The sequence below is a fragment of the Pristis pectinata genome, chromosome 14 (assembly GCF_009764475.1).
Source record: "Pristis pectinata isolate sPriPec2 chromosome 14, sPriPec2.1.pri, whole genome shotgun sequence".
NCBI lineage: Eukaryota > Metazoa > Chordata > Chondrichthyes > Rhinopristiformes > Pristidae > Pristis > Pristis pectinata.
The window spans coordinates 5,453,668-5,471,174 of record NC_067418.1 but is presented as its reverse complement, the minus strand read 5'-3'; the positions used below and the strand labels follow the sequence as shown (position 1 = coordinate 5,471,174).

General features: G+C 47.5%; 1 protein-coding gene across 3 annotated transcripts in view; it reads left to right on the top strand.

Annotated features, from left to right (window-relative positions):
• Positions 1–17,507, top strand: part of kiaa1549la (KIAA1549-like a) — a 266,633-nt gene that overhangs the window by 66,794 nt on the left and 182,332 nt on the right. For 2 of the 3 annotated variants that reach the window (XR_007957416.1, XM_052029050.1), the window contains exons 2-3: positions 1,071–1,469; positions 6,576–7,088. Coding sequence is in view for 2 of the 3 variants with exons in the window: in XM_052029050.1 (XP_051885010.1) it covers positions 1,071–1,469; positions 6,576–7,088 (912 nt within the window). In the remaining variant the exon portion in view is untranslated. The remainder of the gene's footprint in view (positions 1–1,070; positions 1,470–6,575; positions 7,089–17,507) is intronic. The other variant, XM_052029051.1, reaches the window with a different exon arrangement.

The following is a 17,507-nucleotide window of genomic DNA, read 5'->3' as shown; positions in this document are numbered from 1 at the left end:
GAGCAGGCAATGTGATGGCTGGAAGCTCCTAGTCAACCGGCATGAAAGCGGTGAAAAGCCACTTGAGAGCCCATAAATAGATCAATGGAACGAAGACCATCATCCTCGACCTCGAGGGATAGCCACGACGGCAAGAGCAGGTCAGAGGCTAGGAATGCTGCAGCAAGTATGGAATGATGTACTTACGTATGGAATGATCTGTCTGGATGGCACGTAAACAAAAGCTTTTCACTGTATTTTATACATGTGACAATAATAAATGAATTGCCAATAGTACAACTGCAACATAACTTCCCAACTCTTGTACTCAGTACCCTGACTTGTACAAGACACTCGTAAGGCTGCACTTGGAATATTGTGTTCAGTTTTCAGTTCTGCTATAGGAAAGATGTTAGGAAACTAGAAAGATTTACAAGGATGTTGCCAAGACTAGAGGAACTGTGTTATCGGGAGATGTTGGGCAGGCTAGGAGTGTAAGAGACTGGGAGGTGATCTTATAGAGGTGTATAAAATCATGAGGGGCATAGATAGGGGGAATGCACAAAGTCTTTTTCCCAGGGTTGGGGAATCAAGAACTAGAGGGAATAGGTTTAGGGTGAGAAGGGAGAGATTTAATAGGAACCTGCGGGGCAACTTCTTAACACAGAAGGTGGTGCGTGTATGGAATGAACTACCAGAGGAAGTGGAAGCAGGTTCAATAACAACATTTAAAAGACAGTTGGACAGGTACAGGGATAGAAAAGGTTTAGAAGGTTATGGACCAAATGCTGGCAAGTAGGACTAGCTTGGATGGGCATCTTGGTCGGCATGGACCAGTTGGGCCGAAAGGCCTGTTTCCGTGCTGTATGACTCCGTGCCAAGTGTCTCCTCCTTCGTCACCCTCCCTGTTACTTTAAGGTCATGTAATTTATGTCTGTCATCTTTGTAATGTGCTGTGCTGCTGCTGCAAAAAGCTGACCTCCATGGCACTTATACCCTGGGTATGTCAGTCCATGACAATAAACTTGAACTTGTATAAAAAAGGAAACCATTCACGGTTGCTGCCTAACCCAATGCTTCGCCTTTTGCAGGACCAGGTATGATTTACCAGCTCTTGGACCTGTCTACTCCTCTACCTCCCCTGGCACAGCGGCCATTCCGATCTTCTCAGTTCTCTGAGGTCTGGTCTTGGACGACCCGTCCTGCCCAGCAGCCAACGTTGCCCTCATACCCGCTGTCCTCCTCGAAGGCCGAGACGCTGGTGACTGAGTCCGTTGAAGACGTCACAATCAGGACGTCTCTTCTCACCTTCCACACTGACCCAACTCCGGAGACGGAACCAGACCTCGACACCTCATCGAGTGTGATGGGCTCTCCCGACCTTTCTCCTGAGACTGAGATGTATGAAGCTTGGCAACTCTCCGAGCGGTTAACGCCCACTCCCGCGGAAGGGGAGGTGGTGCTCAGCGATCCAGCAGAAGTTTCCCCAGGTTTGATTCCAGACCTACCCTTTCTGCGGGTGTACAGGGAAATGAGAAGGGGGAGGATAGAGATTTAATAGGAACCCGAGGGGCAACTTTTTCACCCAGAGGGTGGTCAGTATATGGAACGATCTGCCAGAGGAACTGATTGAGGCGGGTACATTAACAACATTTAAAAGGCACTTGGACAGGTACATGGATTGGAAAGGTTTAGTGGGATATGGGCTAAATGTGGGCAAATGGGACTAGCTTAGATGGGCATCTTGATTGGTATGGACAAGTTCAGTTGGAGAGCCTGTTTCCATGTTGTACTAAGTCTATGACTCTTAAAGGGGAAATGGGGACGGTGGAATTACTCCCCTGGGAGCCGCTATTGGCCGTATGACCTCCTTCTGTGTCTACCTGCTTCCTCCAACTCCATTGGTACCTGCTGGCTCCTGGAACACCTTGCTGTCCGCATTCACTCTCTCCGCTCAGAACATGATCACCTCACAGCTCGATGGTGGTTTGCCCTCTCTACCCTGGAGATGTTCCAGAAAGCTGTGGGCTTACTGAACTGGCAGCCAGAGACTTGGTTGATCCAAGCGCATGGGTTCGAGTCCCACCATGTTGGCTGGGGAATTTAAATTTAAAAACACCTAGGTTTACGAGTCTGGTCTTGGAAGTGCTCACCATGAAACTGCTGTTTTATTGGGAAAGCGTCCATTAATTTCACCAATGTCCTTTGGGGGTGGAAACCTGCCAACCTTGGCGATATGTGACTCCAGACCCACCAGTGTGGTTGGCCCTTCACTGTCCTTGGAAATGGCCTCAGTTCAGCGTTGATCAGGGATGGAGCATAAAGGCTGTTCCAGCGAGTGGCCCCTGCATAAATACATCTGAATAGTAATTATCTCTGTCCTGATCCCATTGGAGCGTGAGGATCCCAGTTCCAGCATCAGGTGCCTGTCAGCGTACGTAGAACATAAGATAAGATTTCTTTATTAGTCACATGTACATCGAAACACACAGTGAAATGCATCTTTTGCGTAGAGTGTTCCGGAGGCAGCCCCCAAGTGTCGCCACGCTTCCGGCGCCAACATAGCACGCCCACAACTTCCTAACCCGTACGTCTTTGGAACGTGGGAGGAAACCGGAGCACCCGGAGGAAACCCAGGCAGACACGGGGAGAACGTACAAACTCCTTACAGACAGCGGCGGGAATTGAACCCGGGTCGCTGGCACTGTAATAGCGTTACGCTAACCGCTACACTGCCATGCCTTTTTGCCCAGTCTTCTCCTTCACTTTTACGTACAATTCATGTTCTGTGTGCTGTCTGTACCTACATGCCTGTGATGCTGCTGCAAGCAAGCTTTTCATTGTATCTGTACCTCACTGCACTTGTGCACATGACAATAAACCCAACGACTTAAGGGGGTTCTGAATAAAGGAACAGCTTGTCCTTGGTCATTGGCATGTAGGAATCCTGCTAGCTAAGTGGCACATAGTAAGATTCTGCCAACTGTAGGCATTAGGGACTAGATGGTCACACATAATGATGGATAAAGGGAGATACAGAGGGAAGAGGGTGGGAGGGAGGGGGGGCAGAGGGTGGGAGGGAGGGGAGCAAAGGGGAAGCAAGGCTCCAAAGTCGAGTTTATTGTCCTACGCACAAGTACATGTATACAGAGGCACAGTAACAGGAACAGGCCCTTTGGCTCACTGTGTCTGTGTTGAACATAATGCCAAATCAAACTAAATTTTTTCTGCCTGCATATGATCCATATCCCTCCATTCCCTGCAGATTCAAGTGTCTAACACCCTCTTAAACACCTCTACCACATGTGCCTCCACAACCACCCCTGGCAGCCCATTCCAGGCATCCACCACTCTCTTTAAAAAAAAACTTGCCCCGCACATCTCCTGTAAACTTTCTCCCTCTCACCTCTCCTCTAATATTTGACGTTTCTACCCTGGAAATAGATTCTGTCTACCCTATTTATGCTTGTCATAAGTTTATAAACTGCTATTAGCCTCTGACGCTCCAGAGAAAACAACCTAAGCTTGTCCAACCTCTCCTTATAGCACATGCTCTCTAATCCAGGCAGCATCCCGGCAAACCTCTTCTGCGCCCTCTCCAAAGCCTCCACATCCTTCCTGTAATGGGGCGACCAGAATTACACACGATGGTGTAAAAACATTCCAGATTGGTCACAAGTTGGGACAATACTCTTACACTCTGCATCTCCTGTGTCTCTGTCACAACAGGAGAGTTGACAAAACAGGTTCTTGCACTGTGTTTTGAAATATTCACCTAGAAGAAACTTGTCGTGCTGCACATTGTGTTAATCCTCCCTCTGAACCCTCTCCCCGCTCCTTTATTTACCCCTTCGCTATCCTTCTATCGCTCTCCTGCTTGTGTGGAACCAGTTTACCCACAGATGTTGCCCTCAGCCACTCCCTGTTCCCCCTGCTCTCTGGTGGAGAAGGTTCTCTTGGTCCCTGTTGGTTCTTTCAGTGACCGACTGATATTGATGCTTCCCCGAAGTAGGTCAACCCCTGTGGCCATCATCTTCTGGCCAACTCGATGGGCCGATGAGCAGACTCGATCGGCCGAATGGCCTACTTCTGCTCCTTTGTCTTGTGTTCTTGTGAACCCATTGAAACACTTCCACAATCCATGGGGTCACCGTCTGTCATTCCTTCTCCATCTCAGAACCCCCCCCCACATGGATCCTGCCGTGCAAAAGGAGGCAACTCGGCTCATCATGTCTGTGCTGACTAGAGTCATCGAGTCATACAGCACGGAGACAGGCCATTCGGCCCAACACATCCCATGCCAACCAAGTTGCCCAACTGAGCTATTCCCATTTACCTGCGTTTGGCCCATGTCCCTCTAAACCTTTCCTATCCATCTACATGTCCAAATGCCTTTTAAGCACTGTAATTGTACCCACCTCTACCACTTCCTCTGGCAGCTCGTTCCACACACCCACCACCCTCTGTGTGGAAAAAGTTGCCCCTCAGGTCCACTTTTAAATCTTTCCCCTTAAACCTCTGCTCCTTATAAACTTCTATAACGTCACCCCTCAGCCTCCTTCGCTCCAGGGAAAACAGTCCCGGCCTATCCGGTCTCTCCTTATAACTCAAGCCCTCTAGTCCTGGCAACACCCTTGTGAACCTTTTTTGCAACCCCTCCACAGTTTAATGATATCCTTCCTATGCAGGGTGACCAGAACTGTCTGCAGTACAGATGGATTTACACTAAATATGGATCTATGTTTAATTTCACCACCCATCCATAGCCTTGCAGTCCACGGACCTTCAAGCACTCATCCTGATACTTTCTGAATATACTGAGGGGTTCCCAGACCCCACCACTCACTGAGTTAAATACTTCTTCAAATCCCCTCTAAACCTTCTCGCAATGAATGTAAATGTATCCTTTTTGAGTTACTGAGTTCTCTGTTAAGGGAAAAAGGTCCTTTCTATTTACAGTGCAAATTCTTATAATTTTATTTCATATCTTTATATTCCTATATTTTCTTATGACATAGAAGCAGGCTGTTTGGCCCATTGAGTCTATGCTAGCTCTAGGAGCAATCACATAAGTCACACTTCTCCACTTATTTCCTCATCAATTCCCCTTCAGCTCTAAATTCTCTTCCATTTACCACACTCAGGGCAACTTACAGCGGCCAATTAATCTACCAGCATGTCTTTAGGATGTGGGAGGAAACCGGAGAACCCAGGGGAAACCCACCTGGTCACAGGGAGAACGTGCAAACTCCACACAGACAGCGCCGGAGGTCAGGGTTGAGCCTGGGTCACTGGAGCTGTGAGGCAGCGGCTCTACGATTTGTGCCATCGTGTATTCCCCCACCATGTCCTCCTGGAAACCATAGAACCATAGAACACTACAGCACAATATAGGCCCTTTGGCCCACAATGTTGTGCTGACCTTTAAACCTCACCTAAGACTATCTAACCCCTTCCTCCCACATATCCCTCTATTTTAAATTCCTCCATATGCTTATTTAGTAATCTCTTGAATTTGACCAATGTACCTGCCTCTACCACCGCCCCAGGCAGCGCATTCCATGCCCCAACCACTCTGTGGGTAAAAAACCTTCCTCTGATATCTCCCTTGAACTTCTCACCCATTACTTTAAAGCCATGCCCTCTTGTATTGAGCATTGGTGTCCTGGGAAAGAGGCGCTGGCTGTCCACTCTATCTATTCCTCTTAATATTTTGTACACCTCTATCATGTCTCCTCTCATCCACCTTCTCTCCAAAGAGTAAAGCCCGAGCTCCCTTAGTCTCTCCTCATAATACATACTCTCCAAACCAGGCAGCATCCTGGTAAATCTCCTCTGCACCCTTTCCAACGCCTCCACATCCTTCCTATAATGAGGTGACCAGAACTGGACACAGTACTCTAAGTGTGGCCTAACCAGAGTTTTGTATAGCTGCATCATACAAGCCCATAATTCTGTCACCACCAATGATCATGTCATAGTGACAGAGAGATACAACACAGAAACAGGCCCTTCGGCCCACTAAGTTAATGCTAACCATTAACCACCCATTTACACTAATCCCACTTTAATCCCAATTTTTTATTCCCATCCACTCCCCCCAGATTCTACCCCTCACCTGCACACCGCGGGCAATGCACAGCGGCCAATTAACCCACCGACTCGCACGTCTTTGGGATGTGGGAGGAAACCGGAGCACCCGGGGGAAACCCACACAGTCACAGGGAGAACGTGCAAACTCCACACAGCCAGCGCCAGAGGTCAGGATCAAACCCGGGTCTCTGGCGCTGTGAGGTGGCGGCTTTACCAGCTGCGCCACTGTCCTGCCCTGTCACGAACATCCGCTCCACAGTTTATGAAGGGGTTGGTGCTTGCAGGAGGTGGGAGTTGTATCGCGTGAGATTGACTGTAGACAAGTGTGGGATGTCTTAGTTAAGTCTACGGGCTTCCTGTGTTGCTAATCATCTTGCCCTCCCCATTCAGCCCTGCACTGGCATCACCACTCTTGATAACCGTCAGTATCTCAGCTACTACACACCCACCAGCCCTGGGTCTTTGTTCCCTGAAGTAAGCCTTGACTAATTCTGTGATTTCAGCTACTCCGTCGAAGAGCTCGGAGGTCACCAAGGCAACCCCAGTGACCCCATTGCCTCCTGGTTCTGCTGTCCGGACCGTGACTGACCTCGAGGCAGCCCAGCGGCCTTCACCAGTCCTCCCTCTGTCTCCATTGGCAACCGTTTTCAACAGGACACCAGCCGCTGATGTCACCTCTGGCCTACTGCTGGCGAAGATGCACCCGGCCAAAGGGAGCGTTGGCACCTCCGTGTCTCCACCTCGAGCGTCCACTGGCACTCTACGCCCCCTCTGGATGGGCACCGAGCCCTCTGTGGGCGTCGGAGGACGCACACATCCTCACGTGGAGACAGGGCGAACATCGACGGCGCCCTCATTGGTGCTCACAGCGGCCTTAACTTCGCTCACTACGGCAGCCCTGGCCACCAGGGACCTACGAGCAATGACACAGGTGACAGCCGCTGGCACAGCTGTTGGCTCCTCGATGTCTCCTGGCCTGAACTGCAGGTTGTCGGACCAACTCTGGGTCAGAACAGGTAAGGAAACATCTCGGGAACGGACTCGTTTGTGTCTATCGTTCAATCACAGCAATCTTTTGGCATGGAAAAGCCCGTCGACCCATAACATGTAGAAGAGGAACATACAGTGCAGAAACAGGCCCTTTGGCCCACCATGTCTGTGCTGACCATGATGCCCAATGAAGTTAATCCCATCTGCCTGCAGGTGATCCATAATCCTCCATTCCCATCATTGCCATGTGATAGTACTGAGATTGATCCCGGTTCCTTGGTCCACAGCTCTTCAGGTTATGCCCAATGGAAGGCTAATGTAACGTTTGATGTCTCTGGGCCTGTACTCAATGGAATTCAGAAGGATGAGGGGGGGATCTCATTGAAACCTACCGGATACTGAAAGGCCTGGATAGAGTAGACGTGGAGAGGATGTTTCCATCAGTGGGAGAGTCCAGGATCCGAGGGCACAGCCTCAGAATAAAGGGACATCCCTTTAGAACTGAGAAGAGGAGGAATTTCTTTAGCCGGAGGGCAGTGAATCTGTGGAATTCATTGCCACAGACGGCTGTGGAGGCCAAGTCATTGGGTGTATTTAAGGCAGAGATCGATAGGTTCTTGACTGGTAAGAGGGTTGAGGGTTACAGGGAGAAGGCAGGAGAATGTCGAGGGAAAAAAAATCAGCCGTGATTGAATGGCGGAGCAGAATTGATGGGCCGAACGGCCTAATTCTGCTCCTGTATCTTATGGTATCAAGCGCTTATCCAGGCAAGAGTCACTGCCTGCTCCATCCTTTCAAGTGGTAAGGTTCTTTCAGCCTGTTTGGACCTCTCTCTATTTTATGCGCTACAGTTACATCTCTCCTCTGAAAGAAAGCAACCCTCACCCTGCCAATCGTTCCTGGTACCTAAACCTGTACATTTCTGGTAACGCTGCTCTCTAGAACCCATTCATCGCGATAACGCTTTCCAATCTTCTCCCATCCCTCCCTCTCAGTGTATCCTCCTACCGCTTTCTCCTCCCTTAAGATAAAATTTCTTTATTCGTCACGTGCATCGAAGCACACAGTGAGATGCATCTTTTGCGTAGAGTGTTCTGGGGGCAGCCCGCAAGTGTCGCCACGCTTCCGGCACCAACATAGCATGCCGACAACTTCCTAACCCGTGCGTCTTTGGAATGTGGGAGGAAACCGGAGCACCCGGAGGAAACCCACGCAGACACGGGGAGAACGTACAGACTCCTTCCAGACAGCAGCCGGAATTGAACCCGGGTCACTGGCACTCTAATAGCGTTACGATAACCGCTAACACTTATTTGGTTATCCGGCTGCACGGCACAGAAGGAGTCCATTTGGCCCATCGTGTCTGTGCTGGCTGAAGACCTCCTCAGATTATTCCCTGCTCTCTACATGTTATAGTTTCTCTTGATCATCCAGGTAGGTTTTTGAAGTGAAGTGTTCCTCATCCAGCAGCCCTTCAAGGACTCTGTCCCTGACCTCAATACACTCTGTAGAATTCCTTTCCCAATTTCCCTCTGACCCTTCCATTATTAACCTAAAATCTATGCATGTTGGTCATTGTCAATTCTGCTCTGGGAAACAGGTCATTCCTGTTCACCCTGTCGAGGCTTCTTTTAATTTTACACACCACGATTAAATCTCCCCTCAGCGTGGACCAGCTCCAGTCTCGTCAATACTTCCTTATAATTATAACCATCCTACTCCAATAGCATCTGAGAACAGGGGTATTGAGTTCAAGAGCCGCAAGGTGATGTTGCAGCTCTATAGAACTCTGGTCAGACCACACTTGGAGTATTGTGTTCAGTTCTGCTCGCCTCATTAGAGGAAGGATGTGGAAGCTTTAGAGAGGGTGCAGAGGAGATTTACCAGGATTGGAGTGCATGTGTTATGAGGATAGGTTGAGCAAGCTAGGGCTTTTCTCTTTGGAGCGGAGGAGAATGAGAGGTGACTTGAGAGAGGTGTACAAGATGATGAGGCATAGATCGAGTGGACAGTCAGAGACTTTATCCCAGGGCGAAACAGCTAACATGAGGGGACATAATTTTAAGGTGATTGGAGGAAGGTATAAGGGGGATGTCAGAGGTAAATGTTTTACACAGAGAGTGGTGGGTGCGTGGAACGCACTGCCTGCAGAGGTTGTGGGGGCAGATACATTAGGGACATTTAAGAGACTCTCAGATAGACACATGAATGACAGAAAAATAGGGGGCTATGTGGGAGGGAAGGATTAGGTTGATCTTAGAGCAGGATAAAATGTCGGCACGACATTGTGGGCCGAAGGGCCTGTACTGTGCTGTAATGTTCTATGTTCTTTGTTCTAACACAGGAAACAGAACAGTACAGCACAGGAACAGGCCCTTTGGCCCACAATATCTGTGCTGACCAAGTTAAACTAAACTTGATTAAAAGTTTACAAGAGACAGCCAGCATCTTTTTCCCAGGGTCGAAATGTCTAATACTAGAGGGCATGCATTTAAGCTGAGAGGGGGTAAGTTCAAAGGAGATGTGTGGGGCAAGTTTGTTACACAGAGAGTGGTGAGTGCCTGGAATGTGCTGCCAGGAGTGGTGGTGGAGGCAGATACAATAGAGGTGTTTAAGAGGCTCGTAGATACTCACATGAATGTGCAGAGAATGGAGAAATATGGACATTGTACAGGCAGAAAAGATTGGTTTAGATAGGCATTTAATTACTAGTTCAATTAGTTCAGCACAACACTGTGGGCCGAAGGGCCTGTTCCTGTGCTGTCCTGTTCTATGTTGAACCTATCTTCCTGCATGTGATCCATATCCCTCCATTCCCTGCCTGTTCATGTGCTTGTCTAAGTGTCTAAATGTTGTGGGAGGGAAGGGTTAGATAGATCTTAGAGCAGGATAATATGTCGGCACAGCATTGTGGGCCGAAGGGCCTGAACTGTGCTGTAGTGTTCTATGTTCTTAATGTCTCTTAAATGCCACTATTGTATCTGCTTTCACCAATACCCCTGGCAGCCCGTTCCAGGCACCCACCGCTCTCTTGTCAATCTCTGCAGCATCCTCAGTAAGATCATCTCCTCTCCTGAAGTGTGGTGACCAGAATCGTACACGGTGCTCCAGTTATTTTGTGGATAGTTCTTCCTTATACCTGTTTCCTGAGTTCAGCCTGAATCCGTCCAAGTGGGATAAAACTAGTCATGACCCAGAGTTTATAAAATTTATAAAAGTTTACACAATTCCCAACTGTTTAGAATTTATTAAAACCAAGTAAACTCTACCATTAATAAAATATAAAGTACTACGTTTAATATAACATTAAATAATATAACTACAAACAATTTGATGATATGAAATGTAACACAATAGTTTGATCCCAAACGTCGACAATTCCATTCCCCCCATAGATGCTGCTCGACCTGCTGAGCTCCTCCAGCAGATTGTGTGTTGCTCCAGATTCCAGGATCTGCTGTCTGTTGTGTCTTTTCTGTATTCTAACAATTGTACAGTCTGAACGAACTGTACAGAGTCATACAGCACGGAAGCAGGTCCTTTGGCCCAACTCATCCATGATGACCAAGACGTCTATCTGAGCCAGTCCCATTTGCCCACGTTTGGCCCATATCCCTCTAAACCTTTCCTATCTGTTTACCTGTCCAAATGTCTTTTAAACACTGTAATTGTACCCACTTCTAAAGCTTCCTCAGGCAGCTCGTTCCATACACCCACCACCCTCTGTGTGAAAATGTTGCCCTTCAGTTCCCCTTTAAATCTTTCCCCTCTCACCTTAAACCTATGCCCTCTAGTTTTAGAGTCCCCTACCCTGGGAAAAATTCTGTGACAATCCATCTTATCGGGGCAGTACGGTTGTGTAGCAGTTGTATTACGGTGCCAGTGACCCGGGTTCAATTCCCACCGCTGTCTGTAAGGAGTTTGTACGTTCTCCCCGTGTCTGCATGGGTTTCCTCCGGGTGCTCCGTTTCCTCCCACATTCCAAAGACGTATGGGTTAGGAAGTTGTGGTCATGCTATGTTGGCTCCGGAAGCGTGGCGACACTTGCGGGCTGCCCCAGAACACTCTACGCAAAAGATGCATTTCACTGTGTGTTTCGATGTACATGTAATTAATAAAGATATCATATCTTATCTTATCTATGCCCCTCTGATTTTATAAACCTCTGGTAGGTCACCCCTCAGTCTCCAACACTTCAGGGTATAAAGTCCCAGCCTACCCAGTCTCTCAGAATCAGAACCAGGTTTATTATCACTGACATATGTGAAATGTGTTGTTTTGCGGCAGCAGTACAGTGCAAGACATAAAATTACTACAAGTTACAACAATAAATAAATAATGCGAAAGAGGAATAACGAGGTAGTGTTCATGGACCGTTCAGAAATCTGATGGCGGAGGGGAAGAAGCTGTTCCTAAAACATTGAGTGTGGGTCTTCAGGCTCCTGTACCTCTTCCCCGATGGTAGTCATGTGAAGAGGGCATGTCCCGGGTGGTGAGGGTCCTTAATGATGGATGCCGCCTTCTTGAGGCATCTCCTCTTGAAGATGTCCTTGATGGTGGGGAGGGTTGTGCCCGTGATGGAGCTGGCTGAGTCTACAACCCTCTGCAGCCTCTTTCGATCCTGCACATTGGAGCCTCCATACCAGGCGGTGATGCAACCAGTCAGAATGCTCTCCACTGTACATCTGTAGAAATTTGCAAAGAGTCTTTGGTGACGTACCAAATCTCCTCAAACTCCTAATGAAGAAGAGACGCTGGCGTGCCTTCTTCATGATTGCACCAATGTGTTTGGCCCAGGGTAGATCCTCTGAGATGTTGATGCCCAATAACATGAAGCAGCTCCCCCTTTCCACCACTGACCCCCCAATGAGGACTGTTGTGTGTTATCCTGACTTCAATCCCTTGGTCTTGCTGACATTGAGTGCGAGGCTGTTGTTGTGATTCCACTCAACCAGCCGATCTATCTCACTCCTGTATGCTCATTGCCATCTGAGATTCTACAGTGACATCATTGATGAATTTATAGATGGCATTTGAGCTATGCCTAGCCACGCAGTCATGCGTGTAGAGAGAGTAGAGCAGTGGGCTAAGTACGCAACCTTGAGGAGCGCCTGTGTTGCCTGTCAGTGAGGAGGAGATGTTACTACCGATCCGCACTGACTGTGGTCTCCCAATGAGGAAGTCGAGGATCCAGTTGCAGAGGGAGGTACAGAGGCCCAGGTCTTGAAGCTTGTTGATTAGTACTGAGGGGATGATGGTGTTGAACGCTGAGCTGTAATCGATAAACAGCAGCCTGACGTATGTTTTGCTGTTGTCTAGGTGCTCCAAAGCTGAGTGGAGAGCCAGTGAGATTGCATCCGCTGTAGACCTGTTGTGGCAGTAGGCAAATTGCAGCGGGTCCAGGTCCTTGCTCAGGCAGGAGTTAATTCTAGCCATGACCAACCTCTCAAAGCATTTCATCACAGTAGATGTGAGTGCTACCGGGCGATAGTCATTGAGGCAGCTCACCCTGCTCACCTTGGGCACCAGTCTTTCAACACAAGCTCTCCAGTCCTGGTATCATCCCCGGGAATCTTTTCTGCACCCTTTCCAGCTTAATGACATCGTTCCTGTTGCTGGGTTACCAGAACAGCACACAATACCATCTCAGGGATTTGAGAAAAGCCAAGCATTTCTACCCTTTCCTCTACACTCTTCGGTTTCCCACCATTTGTGAGTATATTTTGCCAAAAGCCTGTCCTTTTTGCTTGAATTCCAAAGGATTAATTCCTTTTTTTAAATATATCTGATATCAGCTGGGTTCAGTCCGTAACAAGCCAGTTGTTCTGGACCAAAGCCTGCTGATCCGTGGAGGAACGTGGCTTGTGGCGATGTTTCATTTAGCAAAGGAATGACGAACTGCAGCTTTCTCCTGTGCATCGGGAGAAAGATCACAGTCTCAGCTGCTTGACATATCTTAACTGCTTTGTAACATTTTCCACAATAGAATCCCAGCTAAATTTAATTTCTAAGAAATCTTTTCTACTCAATGCGCCAAACCTTTTCCAAAGTCTTTACAGTTTTGGAGCACAAGTTGTTTTCTTCGTTATTTTATCCAACTGGGAATTTATTGGACAGTTATAGCAATAGTGTCCCAGAAAAACAGTTGGCGGAAGATTTCAGAGTTGTTGAAATTTTAAGTTTTTAAAAAAACTGCAGAATAAGAGACTAGTCTCTTTTAGATATGAAGGGAATGGCTGATACATACAATAACAACACTTAAAAGACATTTGAATGAGTACATGGATTGGAAAGGTTTAGAGGGATATGGGCCAAACGCAGGCAAATTGGTAAATTGGTTTATTATTGTCACATGTACTGAGGTGCAGTGAAAAACTTTGTTTTGCATGCCATCCAGACAGATCATCTCATTACAACTGTGCATTGAGGTAGTACAAGGGAAAACAACAACAAGATGCAGAATGAAGTGTTACAGTTACAGAGAAAGTGCAGTGCAGGCAGACAATAAGGTGCAACGGCCATGGCGAGGTAGATTGGTGATCATGAACCTGTCGTGCCGAATAGCCTGTTTTGATGCTGTATTACCCGACGACTCTATGAACATGGACATTATAGAAAGATTGAGTAAAGTAAAGGTGTTGCAACAAAATATTAAGAGTGATCTGAGCCTGTTCATGTGGTGCTTTTATGGAAAATGTGTCAACAACATGTGTGAAGGAAGATCCAAACAAAGGCACATTAAACCAAGGGAAGTATCTTTCCCCAGAGAGAGGTGGCATTAAGACCGTAAGTAGTAGGAGTACACCATTTAGATCCTCGAGCCTGCTCTGCAGTTCAAAATATCATGACCTGATTGTTTTCTCTGGAGTGTCGGAGACTGATAGAAGTTTATAAAATTATGAGACGCATAGATAGGGTTGATTGTCAGTCTTTTTTCCAAGGAGGAAAGTCAAATAATAGAGGGCTTAGCTTCAAGGTGAGAGGGGTAATGTTTAACCTTGCACCTTATTGCACTGCACTTTCTCTGTAGCTGTGACACTTTACTCTGTACTGTTATTTTTACCTGTACTACATGAATGTACTCTGTTCTAACTCAATGTAACTGCACTGTGTAATGCATTGATCTGTACGATCGGTATGCAAGACAAGTTTTTCACTGTACCTCGGTACAAGTGACAATAATAAACCGATACCAATACCAATACCAAAACAGATGTGTGGGGCAAGTTTTTTACACAGAGAGTGGTGGGTGCCTGGAACGGGCTGCCAGGGGTGGTGGTGAAAGCAGATACGATAGTGGCGTTGAAGAAGGTTTTAGATAGGCATGTGAATATGCAGGGAATGGAGGAATATGGATCATGTGCAGACAGAAGACTTTAATTTGGCATCATGTTAGGCACAGACATGTTGGGGTGAAGGGCCTGTTCCTGTGTTGTATTGTTCTATCTAAGACCGATCCAACATTCCTTAATTCACTTTCCTGCTCTTTCCTCACAACCTTTCATTCCCTTACTGGTTAGAAATCTATCTATTTCATCCTTCAAGATACAAGCGCTTGGCCCCCTGACCTCTCAGTGGCAAGGAGTTTCAAAGACTCACAGTCCTCTGAGAGAAGAAATTCTTCTGCCTCTCACTCTGAAATGACCACCTCCTTATTCTGAGACCGTGGCTCTGGTCTCTCCCATGAGAGTAAACATGGTGCCTCATTCCCTAAAAATCTTGTATGTTTCTCATGTGTGAAGCTCATTCCCACAGTGAGTGGTTGTACTAGTCAGCAGAGATAGATAAACACACGATATAAGATATATATATAAGGTTTCTTTATTAGTCACATGTACATCGAAGCACACAGTGAAATGCATCTTTTGCGTAGAGTGTTATGGGGGCAGCCCGCAAGTGTCGCCACGCTTCTGGCGCCAACGTAGCATGCTCACAACTTCCTAACCCGTACGTCTTTGGAATGTGGGAGGAAACCGGAGCAACCGGAGGAAACCCAGGCAGACACAGGGAGAACGTACAAACTCCTTACGGACAGCGGCCAGAATTGAACCCGGGTCTCTGGCACTGTAATAACATTACGTTAACCACTACACTACCGTGCCTGCCCGAGGCAAGGACAAAGGATGATTTACTTATAGAAGAAGCTGACAGAATGTGTGGAGCATAAACGCCAAAGAGTTTGGGCCCTGGTAACTTTCTGTGCTGTAGAATACATGATGAGGTAAATCCTGAACATCAAGTAGCCATTGGATTTTGGCTCCTGCCCTGTCACGTGATGGTTTTTACATTAGCTTTTGACAAATAGGGCAGAAATATTTTCTTATAGCATCACAGTAGTAGGCCATTCGGCCCATCCTGTCTGGGTTTGATCCTGATCTTTAGTGCTGTCTACTGGAATTTGTCTGTTCTCCTGTGATGTCCCCTTGGGAGCTCCAGTTTCCTCTCAAGACGTGCTGGTAGGTTAATTTGCTGCTGTAAATTAGTAGCCAGGGTCCCAGTGAAGTGTGGGAACTTGAGGCCCTGGTGGGTGGGTGGGGAACATGGCAAATATCACCTGAACCATCAGTATTTCTGGATGTATGTACAGCATATTATTGGAGATTTACTGTCCGTTCTTGATAAGTAAGGAGGTGAAAGTTTAGACAAGAATGTAGAGTTGAACTTCTCTGCCCAAGACCCCAAGAAATTGCAGAGTTGTGAACGCAGCCCAGTCCATAATACAAACCAGCCTCCCCTCCATTGACTCCGACTACATTTCCCGCTGCCTCGGGAAAGCAGCCAACATAATCAAGGACTCCCTCCCACCCCAGTCATTCTCTGTTCTCCCCTCTCCCGTCGGGCAGAGAGCCTGAGAGTGTGTACCACCAGGCTCAAGGACAGCTTCTATCCCATTGTTATCAGACTCTTGAACGGACCTCTCATACACGAAAAGATGAACTCTAGATCTCCCAATCTACCTCATCGTGGCCCTTGCACCTTATTGTCTGCCTGCACGGCACTTTTTCTGGAACTGTAACACTTTATTCTGCATTCTGTTTTCCTTTTGTACCACCTCGACGTACTTGTGCATGGAATGATCTGTCTGGATGGCGCGCAAACAAAAGCTTTTCACTGCGCATGTGGCAATAATAAAGCAATGCCAATACCAACCAGATCAGATTGTGATATTACTAACTGGAGGAGCAGGCTTGGGGGAGAATGTGGCCTTCTTCTGTACATAATTGATATGATTGTGATATTCGATGCTGTCGGTTACATTCTTAATGCAATTCATTGTGTAAAACGAATTGGAAAATTAATTATAATGTTGAAGACTCAATTACTGAAGTGTGTGGCGTGACGTTCTTCTCATTTATCAGGAACATGGGCATGGTGACTGCAATGTAATGAGGTGTCACAGTAGATATTAATGAGGCAACTCCAGGAACTGAGGGGAGGGAGATCAGGGGAGTCGGGTCATGAGACTCTCGAGAGGAGGGGGTGGAGTACCAACGCTAGGATTTATGGAGGGCACTTGGGGTGGAGTCTGAGACCAAAGTGGGGTGGAATTGGTGTTGGTGTTGGTTTATTATTGTCACGTACTGAGGTACAGTGAAAAACTGTCTTGCATACCGATCGTACAGATCAATTCATTACACAGTGCAGTTACATTGAGTTAGTACAGAGTGCATTGAGGTAGTACAGGTAAAAACAATAACAGTACAGAGTAAAGTGTCACAGCTACAGAGAAGGTGCAGTGCAATAAGGTGCAAGGTCACAACAAGGTAGATTGTGAGGTCAAGAGTCCATTTCATTGTATGAGGGAACCGTTCAATAGTCTTATCACAGTGGGTTAGAAGCTGTCCTTGAGCCTGGTGGTACGTGCCCTCAGGCTCCTGTATCTTCTGCCTGATGGGAGAGGAGAGAAGAGAGAATGACCCGGGTGGGTGGGGTTTTTCATTATGCTGGCTGCTTCACCAGGCAGCGAGAGTCCAGGCGGAATTGGTGGAGGTCAGGGGGAGGGAGGTCTCAGACATCACAGGTTGGTGGTGGACAGAGGAGACCTTGAGGGGCACGGATCGGGTGAATCCACTCAGTCTTCTTCCCAGGGTTGGGGAATCAAGAACCAGAGGGCATGGGTTTAAGGTGAGAGGGGAGAGATTAAAAGGGACCTGAGGGGCAACTTTTTATACACAGAGGGTTGTCCGGATATGGAACGAGCTGCTGGGGAAGTGGTTGAGGCAGGTACATTAACAACTTTTAAAAGGCACTTGGACAGATACATGGATAGGAAAGGCTCAGAAGGGATATGGGCCAAACCTGGGCAAATGGGACTAGTTTGAATGGGGATCTTGGTCAGCATGGACCAGTTGGGCCGAAGGGCCTGTTTCCATGCTGTATGACTCTATGACTCCATAAGAAAGAGTGAGAGCCAGCAGACTGAGAGGACAACTTCCGTCTGACAA